Genomic DNA, 13141 nt, shown 5'->3' on the forward strand with positions numbered 1-13141 from the left:
GCTGCCCTGCCCGGTGGGGTGGGGTGAGGTGGGTGAAGCCTCTGTTGGGAAAACTTCCCTGGGAATGAGGGGTGCCTCCCACTGTAGCTGCAGGGCTGTGTGGGGCTGTTGACTGGAGAATTCAGGTTCTGGTTCCCAGGATGTGGTGGGGACAGGGAAGACCCTGGGTTGCTTTATTCACCTCTCTGCTGAGGTACATCAGACCTGTGGGCATAAAAGCTTTGGGTCAGTTATAACAAACTGGACAGCTTCTGATTCACCTACTGTGTCCCTGGCTCCAGGCTGTTGCTGCTAAGTCGCTTCAGTCGTGTCTGACTGTGCAACCCCATAGATGACAGCTCACCAGGCTCCCCTATCCCTGGGATTCTCCAGGCAAGAACACTGGAGTGGGCTAGGTATTGCCAATAAAGCAAGTAACCTGTGGATTCTGCCAGCAGGTGGCTATGATTCCAGTCCCCAAATGAGAAAGTGTCAGAAGATCTGGGTTTAACATGAAAGCATAAAAACAATGACTTGGGACATCTTTTCCATGAAAGTAGTTTCTGGAGTTCTCATGAATGCTTAATTTTAAACAAGTGCTCATGGCTGTGTCATGAGAAGCGAAATGAAAGCCCCTTGGTTCTAACTGAAGGGCTGCTCATGGAGGAGGATTTTTCTTTATTCATCTGAAGGTTGACAGCTTTTTAGCTAAAATTAGCATCCCAGGGTGGTTTGTGCTAATAGATTGCTGAGCAGTGTTTATTTTGAAGACATCTTGAATCTGCTTTCGTGATCATGCTTTCAACTTAGAAAATGCTTTGCCAGGCTTGGGTCTACCTAAGTTTTACCACATGTTTATGGCTTTCTAAGTGGCTCTCAGTAAAGAATTTGCCGGCAATGCAGGAGACCTGGGTTTGATCCCTGGGTTGAGAAGTTCCTCTGGAGAAGGAAAGGGCAATCCCTTGGACAGAGGAGCCTGGTGGGATACAGTCCATAGGGTTGCAAGAGTCAGACATGACTTGACTACACCACAACCATCACTTGTTTATCACCCCGTACAGGTCTCCTCGGAGTAGGGAACTTTCTCAGTGTCATCCAGACGTGAATCAATGCGGTCACCTTCTGGTATGTACACCAGAGGGAAGGAAAATAGTTTATTGACCACAGACCCCTATATTATGCTTCCCCCATATGTAAGCCATTTTTAAAGGTAATTCTTTAGAAGCTAAGTAGGAAAGAGCTAGTTAAAGTTGAAAATGACTTCTAGGTATCCCAGCAGGGACTAAAACCTCTGAATGAGTTTGAACTACGCAGAGAACATGTCAGATGCTCTCGCAGTCCACAGGAGGGCAGCAGTGTGGTGGTTTTAAAGTCTGCCCGCGACGTGCCAGGGTAAGGTTTTCTAGATGAGCCTGGAAATGATGAAAGCAATGCAGACTGGGAACAGCAAACAACATCCCCACCCCACCCCACCCGCAAATGTGTGTGAAGATCAAATGGTAATTCACTCCGGTATTCTTGCCTGGAAAATTCCATACAGTCCATAGACTCGCAGAGTCGGACAGGAATAAACGACTAACACTTTTCAGTTTTGTATCATTTCTGGAAGACGGAGACTTTTCATTATCACCGTAAAAGCTCTCCCGGTATATCTTATGACAAAAAAAAAAATACACACACACACACTCCCGGTATATCTTATCACCGTAAAAGCTCTCCCGGTATATCTTATGACAAAAAAAATCTGCCCGCCAGTGCAGGGTTCGGTCCCTGGTCTGGTTGAGTCCACGTCGCAGGGTAACTAAGCTGATTTGCTGCAACTACTAAGAGGATGTAACAGAACTGATGATGCCCGTGCCCCCTAGAGCACACGCCCCGCAACAAGAGAAGCCTGCACACCACAACCAGAGAGCAGCCCCTGCTTTCTGCAACTCGAGAGCGCCCTGTGCAGCAAGAAGAGCCAGCCCAGCCGAAAACAGTACAGTAGTCTCAGGTTCCGTTCAGTTCAGTCGCTCAGTCCTGTCCAACTTTTTGCGACCCCATGGATCGCAGCACGCCAGGCCTCCCTGTCCATCACGGACTCCTGCAGTTTACCCAAACCCATGTCCATTGAGTCGGTGATGCCATCCTACCATCTCATCCTCTGTCGTCCCCTTCTCCTCCCGCCTTCAATCTTTCCCAGCATCAGGGTCTTTTCAAATGAGTCAGCTCTTCGCATCAGGTGGCCAAAGTTATCGGAGTTTCAGCTTCAACATCAGTCCTTCCAATGAACATTCAGGGCTGATTTCCTTTAGGATGGACTGGTTGGATCTCAGGTTACAGGTAAATAAAGTTTGGCAAAATGTTTTCTTTCTTTATAGCCAACCTCATTATTCAGTGTTGGCATTATAAAGATTGCTTCCTTTCTTTTTAACCAGATAGCTTCCTTTGATTAGCTGGGTGACAAGATCTTGTCAAGTCTATCATTTTGTGACTTAACAGGCTAAATTACAAAAACACAATTTTCTCTTGCAAATATAAGCACTTACCTTCTGTCGCTACAAGTTTGTATGTGCAAGTTCACAGGCAGACGTGGACTCTGAGGCTGAAGAACCACTAACGCAGAGGTTCTCCTTTAGCTGTATATTATAATCACTTGGGAAGCTTTACAGATGTCTAATGCCCAGGCACATCCCAGGTCAACAGTGTGACAAGCATCTGGGGGAGCAGGTGGGGGCACCCAGGCATTAGTGAAAATCCCAGGGGATTCCAGAGTGCAGCCGTGCTTCAGAAATGTGCTATGGTGTCATGGTTGGGACCTGGGTTTTTACTCAGCTACACCCATGCGTGAAAGTGATGTGGAAGATACGTCTTCTACCACACACGTAGACGTGCGTGTTCCCTCAAGGCCAGGAAATCATGAAGGCTGAGAGCCAGGCGGGAATCTGGAAGGGCTGCACATGCTGGGCTCTCTGAGCTGGGCCTGAGTGATGCTCAGGATCAGACAGGACGAGAGAGAGGCCTTTGGGCAACAGTGAGCCAGGAGTACAGCAGCAAGCACAGGATGGGTGGCCCGGCTGGCTGAGAGCAGGCTATCTGAAGTGCTGCAGGCGGAGAAAAAGCTGGGCATTAACTGCGGGAAGTTTTCAAGTTTCATGAAATGGACATTATGCTGCGGGTAACAAGGTGGGACTGAATGCCATGAGCAGGGGAGGCGCGAGGCAGGCTGGGAGGGGAGAAGCCTGGACAGACCACAGGCTCTGAGACTGGAGGGCTAGAAGGGGTGACTATAGGAGGGGAACGCTTCCAGAAGGTTGGCCCGATTAGAGGCACACTCTTCTTTGAGAGAAAACACACTGGAAATAAGTGCATCATCACAAATGAAACTTCTCCATAATGACATTTTATTTTTTAAACAGATTCAAAGGTTCAATTCTCAGAAAACAAACAATACAGACATGAGACGTCTCATTCCACTGGGGATTCACTCTTGCAGTTTTAAGTTTAAATTCAAATACACTTTTCCCTCTCATCCAGACAGACATTTCTAGAGAAAAATGGTTTCTTCATATATTTAAGTAATTGACAAGTTATTTGCAGACAGAACATAATTTATATGTACACACGTATTTCAATCTTACATATAACTATGTTAACACTGGAAAAACTAAATTTGAAGTGGAAACTATTGTGAAAGTCTATTTTGGTAGGCACAATAAGCTTTTGTTGAAAACATTTCCTTGAGGTTTTAAGAAATATGTACCACAGCCACCTCTGTGCTTCTGAGAAAGTGTTATTCTTGAAGAGTATGTGATAAAAGGGTACAGCAAAACTTCAACTCTGGTTTTGTCTCAGAATTCCTGAATTTATTCTGTTCAAACTTATCTTCCAAGTGCCTTACCCAAGATCACAAAGGGAAGGACCACTTACAGAGGGCCTTACAAACATGTCCTTAGGGAGAAAAACAGTATTTACTCCTGTTCACCCTTGAGTCCTCATTCACACCTTTCTAAGGCAACTTTTCTTTGGCCCAGTTTGTGCTAATAACTATGAACTGTGAGGACCTTCCACTTCCTGGTGGTCCAGTGGTTGGGTTTCCGTGTTTCCACTGTAGGGGGCACAGGTCTGATCTCAGCTTGGATAGCTCTGCATGTCAAGGTATGGCCAAAAAATTTAAAAAAGAAAAAAAAAATTTTTTTTAAAGGTGTAAAACAAAACCTGTAAAAATCTGAGTTACAGCAGAGTCCCTCCTCTGTGGCCACTGGTGTGAGGACAGAGAAGCAGGCTGGGGTCTGTCCCACCTGAGTGTCCAGACCCCCCTGAGAACGTTTCCTTTCTCCTTCCCTTTGCATGATCTACATCTAGAGTTGAGTCTGCTTTTCTGAAATACAGGGCTTCATTTTTCCTCTGCCCTTTACAGATGAGGTGAGGAGCCCACAAAGACTTAAGATTCTGATACGACCTGAGGTTATCTGATGAATTTATTCCCTACAAAACTGCTTACATTCTGATGACATGTGTAAAGTAAGACATATCTTTACCCAGGTGGGCAGAGAAAACCCCCTAGAGCCAGACTTTAGAGTGGATTCTAACTCTCTTAGAGAGTAGAATTCTTCAGCAGAAACAGATACAACATTGTAAAAAAACAACTATAGTACAATAATAATAATAATAAAGTGGAATTTTCTTAAGAAAACTATAAGGCCACAGCGTTCACTTTGTCCTGAGCTGGCATTATTGCCATGGGTGCTAAGAATACTCTAACTTTGTACAGAAGCCTGAAACTGATGCTGAATTCTTCGTTTCTCAGACTGGCTTATTATAAATAAAAGGGGTGAAGAACAAATACCAGACAACAACTTAATAGCATCTCTAAATTACCACGAGGTTACAAATTTTAAAAAATAGCATTTTAATCTATTTAATATAAGAATATTTTCCAGCAATATTCTTAGTTAAGAAACTCAAAAGAATGAACCTTAAGAACTGGTAATCACCTCTGAACAAAAAAAGATTTCAAAATCACTTTCTTTGCAAATGGAATGTAATATCATTTTGTAATATATTTCTCTGAGTTTGGAGATCTTATAGAAAAAAAAAAACAAAAAACAAAAAACACCACATTTCCCTACCTTAACACTACCGGGAATACCATGCTGACCTGCCCCATAAATCAAGGGCTATTTAAGGAAAAACAGGCAAGGTGTTCAAACCTAAATTCATACATGTTTCAAAGAAGCATTAAAGAATAGTGACTATACTTCTGCCACATTAAAATGTTTTACTGTTCCTACGGCTATCGCTTAGCAGTTTTATTTCTGACAGTGTAAGAAAGCAGCAAATAATCTTTTTATCTCTTTCCTTCAGTATTGAGACAAAATTGAGAGAGAGCATTGCGTTAAGTTCAAGGTGTACAGCGTGACTTGATAATGTCAAGACCTACAAAAAACTTTTTTCTTCTTCCGTGTGATTAGAACTTTTAAAGATCCACTCTCTTAGCAACTTGCCAATATAAACACAGTATGAGTAACTCACGGTAGCCACTGTGCTGTAATTAAACCCCAGCACTTTCTCACCCTGTAACTGAAGGTTTGTATTTTCTGACCACCTTTACTCAAACCCACCCCCACCAGCACCCCACCGCTGATATAACAATATATGGAATAGATTATTTGTACAGAAGCAAATCTCATTTTCAACAAATCTCATTTCCCTTTCCTGAAAGCTTGTTTTTTTCCGATTCGACATATAAGTGAGATCAGACAGTACACGTCTTTCTTTATATGACTTATTACCCAGCAAAATCCCCTCAAGGTCCATCTGTATTGCGGCAAATGGCAAGATTTCCTTCATTTTCATGGCTGAGTGATACATGTGTTCCTGGAAACGGTTCAGGTCATCTATTCTGTTGGAGTGGCTGCTTTATCCTGATAAGTGCTGTATGAAGCGCTACCTTCTGCTTTCCTATAAGAGAATAGAACAGTATGTACCATGACATTCTGGTTTCCTAAGAAGCAAGGTTAAGAAGACAGCATCAGAGATGAACATAATTAAGTATATACATTAATTCCAGAAGCCCATTTAGAATAGGGATGATTTTTAAAAAAAGCTATATACTAGTAAGAGTCACTGAACTAGGAAATAAATGATTTTTTAAAGTTATTCCAATGTTCAACCAGCCTCACTCTACAAACTCTTTTTTTCTAATTCTGTATTGGATTTCCTCCAAGACAAGAAGGGCAGTTGCATATACTTAGTAAATATCCTCCTATCTTAATTTAGGACCAACGGGAGAGACTAGAGAGAAGCACATTTCTATGATATTCAATTTAAAATCCAGCTCTGAGATGACACTTTTACAAAGGTGATGATTCTGAGTGTTCACGTTCCATAATGTTTCTTTTACCCCTCACTGTCAAGGAAATCACATGTTCTGGTTAGAGAGTCTCCTAAGTAACTAAAACTCACACCACACGGTTTTGGGGGTTTTTCTTTTTTGGTAACAAGGAACATCTTTCTAAACCCTGTTATTCAAGTCCAGTGGTTTCCAAAGAAATACAATGCAAGTCACACAGGGAATTTTGAATTTTCTAGAAGCCACGTTAAAAAAGGGAAAAGAAAATTAACTTTCACATAGTTTACGTAACCTGACATGCATGGGTTGTACATTTTTTCCCCATGAAGCCTTTGACTCTGATGTGTAACTGTGCACCCGAGCTCACTTTACGTGGGATGAGCCAGTTTTGACATTCGAGGCAGCCACTCAGGACCACTGGCTCTGGAGCTGGAAAACGCACTTCCACTCCTGCTTTGGAAACTGACTACACCAGACAGACTACAACCCAACGTGGACCCGTCAGCTGTTTACAGTGTGCCTGCCCCAGCAAACCCTCGGGGTGCCTCCCTCACGGAAGAACTAACCGCGTGAGCGCTGGAGACTTGATTATTTCCCCTGGAGGAAGCGGCTTCACCATGAACCAGCGCTGTCACAGCACGGTGCTTGTTACCTGGCCATGTCCTCAGGACTATTGTGGAGTGTGATTCAACAGTTAGGCCTCTCACTAAATCCTCCAGCACCACTGCATTCTTCTATTTGTTGAAGTGAATACACTTATTTTTTTTTCTCTCTAATAGTAGGGGAACACTTATTTTCTTAAATAGAATTTTAAACAGAAATCCAATATATGAGAAGGATAAATAAGCATTTACATAAAGTTACAGAAACAACTCATTGGATATAACATCAAGCTATTTAAAGATGATTAAAATGTTAAAGTGAGTTACTACTTACAGTTATAAGTCATATTACCTTCAGCATTCACTAAGGTAACTTCAAGTGTTTACAAACAATTTGAAGCTCACGGACTGTCTGAAAACCACTTTTCTGGTTGGTTGGAGCCTCAAAGGACTCCTTAGAGAACTGAGCAGATACATAGCGCGGGGTAGCTGGTATATTTTTGTCTTCCCCTCTGCCCCTGTGATCAAAGACACCGCTCTGCTTTTACTAAGGAACTGCTCGTCCCATTGGTCGTTGTGGAATCTGCTCTCAACTTCATGCCTGTCACTTAGGGTAGCACCTTGCACGTGAGTGTGGAAATCTATCTCCTCTCCTCCTACCTATGCAGAGACATTCAGGCAGAAAAAGAACTTCCAATTCATTTCATTCAGAGACAGAGATGGAGGGGATTAAATGGCTAAAGGGAATGCACTTCACATAAAATTTGAGGATTTTTGTTGGTGCTGGTTTATTTACTTTTTTATATGCTAAAAATATACTGGCTGAAGGAAACAGTTACATGCCTTTACAGAACTAATATTTACAAGCTGAAACTGAAATTCTTTACCAAAATTACATAAAATATAGTTCGGTTTCTGTCAAAAAAAACCCTAAAAGTGAACTTCAAGTGGACCGACTATCTGATTATTTCCCATTAGACTAAAAATTTCCCCCAGATTTGGATTCACAGCTGCTAGAAGGTAGAGCTGAGTTGTTTCTTTAGGTTTATATAAATGCTTATTTATCCTTCTCATATATTGCATTTCTATTTAAAATTCTATTTAAGAAAATAAGTATTCCACTACTACTAGGGAAAAAAAAAAGTGTATTTATTCACTTCAGATAGAAGAATATAGTGATCTTTGAGGATTCATTGATAGGCCTAACTATTGAATTGCTCTCCACAATAGTCCTGAAGAAATGGCTATATAAAATACTTGTCACAGTCCAACCAAAGGTCAAGGGGTCATTACTCTGTGGGTGCCTATGTCAAAGCAAAAGCCTGTCACTGCACATTATTTTACACTAAAACAGGGAAGGAGAAAATATAAATATCAATAATCTTGCAAAGGGAAACCAGAATTCAAATGTCCTCCTTGATGTCTACTGTCCTCTCAGCTCAGGATACTATCTAAATGTTCATCAAATATTTTACAGAAGAAAGGACATCTCTGAAAAGAAACGCAACAAAATGCAGATACCTTTTAATGATAAAAGCAAACGTTTCTCTCATCTCTTCTCAGAGAGAAATAAAATGTCTTGTCTGTGGCTCTCACCAGTTAGGTATGTGCTGAACAGAGGAAGGGAAAAGTGTTGAATAAAATAGTGAGGTCACACCAAAAAGAAGCAAGAGTGGCATAAAAATGGGATAAAATCAATAAGGGAGGAGAAGGGAAGGAAAGCTGACAATTAGGCCCATCAACTATGTCTCTCCTGATTCTCCTTAGGAAGTTGAAGCAAGAATTTGGTGCAGGAAGCAACTTTACCCTTGAAATCTTATAGATCATACAGCAGATAAACAGATTCCAAATTTGCATATAAATTTGGAATTTTACTCCTGTTTACTTCTGAAACCGCCTGGTCTCAAGTAAATAATGTAGACTCGTTTTCTCAGAATGAGAGTGTACGAGGAGACACGGTCCTGGTCTCCAACAGCACAGCTTTTGGGGCAATACATGGGGCATGTATTAATCCCATGTAATACTGTCTCAGAAACTGATTTTATGATTTTAATTACAAAATCTTTTTTATTTACTAGTTCTTGCTTAAAAATTTTAAAGCCTTTGTTGAATGGTTCAGAATTTGAGAACCAGGCAGAAAAATGTTCAAGTAAATTTGACCATTCAAGTTTTGGACCATGTCATTACACTCACCACCACCTGAACTGGATTTACCATTTACAGTATATCCAAAAAAAGCTTCAGCAAGATGCATTTAAGCAGACAACTTAAAAATTACAACATTTCTCGATCAATCTTTATTAAGAAAACATTAAAATAGTTTACAATTGCACAAGTAATAAATATACTTAAATGAAAAAAAGAAAAAAAGGTATTTAGTTACTATTACTAAAATACATAAGTTATTTCAATAATTCTACTGAACTTAGCAAACTCTTAACCCGAGCAGAGAAAAATGATCCATTTATGACAAAAAAATATTTACCACAAATAACTGAAAACATTCATGGTAACAAAAGACATCTGGTGTTTGGAACCACATAGTCAGGACATGCAAACAGGACTCAGGCAGGAGCAAAGGAGAGAGCGAAGGGCTGTGGATCCAAGTCTGGAAAGCATAGCAGAAGAGCTGGTTAGGAAAGGAAGCTGTGTGGGAACAGGAAGAAGTATGCAGATGGAGCCTGTCAGCTCACCTGGGACCCTATCCTTTTCTTCGTTGAGAGCTAAGAAACAGAAAACTACTATAGCAGAATGCTTTAACCTTGTGGTTATTTTTCATAATTTAATGATCTTAAAAAAAAAAAAAACCAAAACACTACTTAGGGGATTTCCCCGGTGGTTAAGGCTCTGTTCTTTCAATGCAGGGAGCTTGAGTCTGATCCTTGGTCGAGGACCTAAGACCCCCCCCCTCGCCCCCGCAAAAAAATACTTATTTTCATGCTTTGGTATAAATACTGTGGGAGGGTAACTGTGTTCCCAAATTATCAAAAATACAAGTTCATATCAAATCCATTTTGTATCAAGCAAATTTGTGTTTTTGATTTGTTTTGAGGCTTGAAGGATCTTAGCTCCCCAACCAGGGACTGCACTCCTGCCCAAGGCAGTGAAAGCGTGAGCTCTAAGCACTGGACTACCAGGGAATTCCCATTATCAGCAATTTTTGCGCCTGGTATCCTGCTTCCAGATTTATCCCTACAAATAGAGAAGGAACTGCATATAGTTTACAGTCTTGTAAGGGAGTTTCCAAAGCAAAGAAAGCAATTTGGGGTGGGGGAGAATGGACATTAAACAGTGCAACAAATATATCAATACTAAAAATAATTACCTTTTTAAAAGAAAAGCAAACTAAAGCTAGGTATTATTTTACATTCTTTTAAAAAGGCATGCACAAAAATGTGGAGTCTTTGAACAATCCACTTGATTGTCTTGAACAAGTGAACCATTTCCCAATAAGCTTGATGGTGCTTCTTCAAAGCTAAAGAGCACGGGCACATCAGTAACAGCCTATACCCTGCTTTCTCTAAGTGTCCTCCTGGCCCCCAGCAGCCTCACTGGGGAACTCTTTAGAAATGGGATCTCAGAACTCTAATGTTACTGGTACCTTAACCTGGGGGTGTGATGCTCAGATACTTGTTTAGCTTTAAAAGACTCATTCACTGGTAGACAGAGTTTGGTTAATATTTGTTAGGAAACTGTATTTTCGTGTGATGATGTTTTACACAAAGGCCAGTAAGGAGCAGAGAGTTATTTTGTTCTGCTTTCTTTAGAGGTTATTTCTAGTTGACAAATTTTAGACTTGTCAAATATTTCACTGATGGTGTTTCCGTGTTATACCACCTGTGTACATGCAGTTTAAAAAATACACTATTGATAGAGAAATCAAATGTGCATATTATATGTTCTATAAGATTCAAGGTTCAAATGAAGGCACTGTGGACATTTTTAAAAGATGACCAAGAAATTTTAAAAATATGTATTTAGCTCTTTATGAGTGAAGAATGTACTTTTATCACACAGTCCAAATGTAGTCATTAAAATAAAAGGAATATAAATATCATAAAGTCATTAATACCATTCATTTTTAATTTTTAGTTTGATTTACAAAGCAATAGGGAAAAAATCACTAAAAATCAGAAATATCAAAGCACCTAATCTTGGTCTATGCTCCAGTTTTATTCTAAGTCTTTCATTAGATTTTAAATTGCTTCATTAAAATTTAAGATGATGTTTAAAAGGTATAAATTATATATTTGTACCTTTTTGCAATTTTAACTCTCTCTTATTTTATTTTTATAGATAAAAAGACAAAGTTCATGAGGTTCCTTGTAAATCTTACCCTTTCAGCAACTTTTAGTTTAACCCCATCAGTTTTACTTCAACCTAGTAAATTAAGAGAACATAAGAGGGAAATCAAATGATGTTGCTTTAAATTCTCCAGTTTAACTGTATAACAAATCTAAAAGGAAAAAAAAACCAAATTTGGTATCTGAAGGAGACATCTATGTAGTTTCTTACAACTACCTACCTAAATTATACAGAAACTGAAAACTTTCACCGTCAAAACTGCAGTGACTACAGCTATCAAAGTCTCCACAGGGAATCATTTTATATGTAATCTTGGCCATTAGTCCAATCTAGGAAGTTGGGTATGCCTATGGTAGAGAAGACCCCCAAAGCGGTCCATGATTTATTTCAGCACTTATACCTCAAATCCCACAGAAATTTTTCTTACATCATAATTAGTTGATGCGACCTGCACAGATTACTCTTATAGCAGTGATATTAAAAACAGGTGAAAATATTTTTAGCAAAGATGTGTAATTCACACAGCACACTCAAGCAGGAGCAATTTTTTAAAAACACGTAATACAGAGTACAAACAAAAACTGCACAAAAGAATGTCAACAGTGAGGAGGAGCAATAAATTAAAAAAACATGCTGTACCTTACCCTTTCTTCTTTTGTCTGCAAAGAAAGAAGTACAGGCAAAGCAATACTCCAATGCCAACAACTACAAGAAATCAGGAGACAAATGTCACATGATCAAGAAAAATCACTGCCGAGATTTAAAATCTAGTAGAAAAAAATGAATGCTGATCAGAGGTTCCCTGGAGGCTCAGATGGTAAAGAATCTGCCTGCAATGCAGGAGACCTGGGTTCAATCCCTGGGTTGGGAACATCCCCTGGAGAAGGGAATGGCAATCCACTCCAGTATTCTTGCCTGGACTAGAATAGACAGACAGTGGAGCCTGGTGGGGTTGCAAAGAATCAGACACGACTGAGTGACTAACACTTTCATTTTCACGCTTTCAGGTACCCATGGCCAGAAAATGGTATCTAATTTAAGTACATATACATTGCTAGTCCATTTGGACTCTTCAGTATATTGTATTCTTTGGATTAAACAGTATACAGTAAGTCAGAGAAATTCTTAAAAATTTACAAAACTACCCAAAGCATATTTGGGATGAAAACTCATATGATGAAAATTCACCTTTGAAACAACATATATTATTTAGAGTTTGTTAGTATGTGGACATGCAGAATAGACAGGAATAGTGAAGTGAAATCGCTCAGTCGTGTCCGACTCTTTGTGACCCGTGGACTGTAGCCCACCAAGCTCCTCCGTCCATGGGATTCTCCAGGCAAGAATACTGGAGTGGGTTGCGAACAGAGTAATGCTAATACAAGGGAGTGTATTATGTAAAAAAGTCAGGTTTTCCTGTTTTACTTAATTTCAAGCTATAAAGCTATAAATATTGAGAAACCTTAAAAAAAAAAACCAGAACAAAACCACACTTCTTCAGAGCAATGTTTTGATTTCATTGGTATCAAACTTCTTGACACTTACGTAGAGCAATGACGATGAGCACGATGAATCCTGCACCTGCGAAAAATGAAGACAGTTTGGGAGATAAGTAAGTATCCGGGACCTCCTAGGAGCAGCTGCATTTTAATTTCACCAGATCATCTGTGACTACAGAGGAAAAACCTGTCAGTCTAGCTTTAGCACGACTGCTTGAGCTTCTAGGTTATTTGCATCACAGAACCCTTCCAATCACTTCCAGAGTTAGGAAACGCCTCTGTGACACTCTTAATAAGGAAGCTCACTCTTCACTGCTGCTTGCTCTGGCTACGATGTCAGGTTATTTAGTGAAGGTTAACAATTAGAATTCACTAGTTTAGGGGAAAACCAGTTTTAAAATGTGAGTATCCAGCTACGGTTG

General features: G+C 40.1%; 1 protein-coding gene across 16 annotated transcripts in view; it reads right to left on the reverse strand.

Moving 5' to 3' along the window:
* Window positions 1-3345: 3345 nt before the first annotated feature.
* CD46 (CD46 molecule) overlaps window positions 3346-13141 on the reverse strand; it is a 39416-nt gene continuing 29620 nt past the window's right edge. For 4 of the 16 annotated variants that reach the window (XM_012187847.4, XM_012187844.4, XM_012187837.4 and 1 more), the window contains 3 exons: window positions 12766-12801; window positions 11865-11925; window positions 3346-5922 (listed from right to left, as the gene is read on the reverse strand). In XM_012187847.4, coding sequence (XP_012043237.3) covers window positions 5859-5922; window positions 11865-11925; window positions 12766-12801 — 161 coding nt within the window. In that variant the 3' untranslated portion in view covers window positions 3346-5858. Of the gene's footprint in view, window positions 5923-8449; window positions 8526-9189; window positions 9524-11251; window positions 11296-11859; window positions 11926-12765; window positions 12802-13141 lie in introns of those variants that run through there. The other 12 variants (XM_060396228.1, XM_060396225.1, XM_012187838.5 and 9 more) reach the window with 5 other exon arrangements.

Source organism: Ovis aries, chromosome 12, assembly GCF_016772045.2.
Source record: "Ovis aries strain OAR_USU_Benz2616 breed Rambouillet chromosome 12, ARS-UI_Ramb_v3.0, whole genome shotgun sequence".
NCBI classification, from domain to species: Eukaryota; Metazoa; Chordata; class Mammalia; order Artiodactyla; family Bovidae; genus Ovis; species Ovis aries.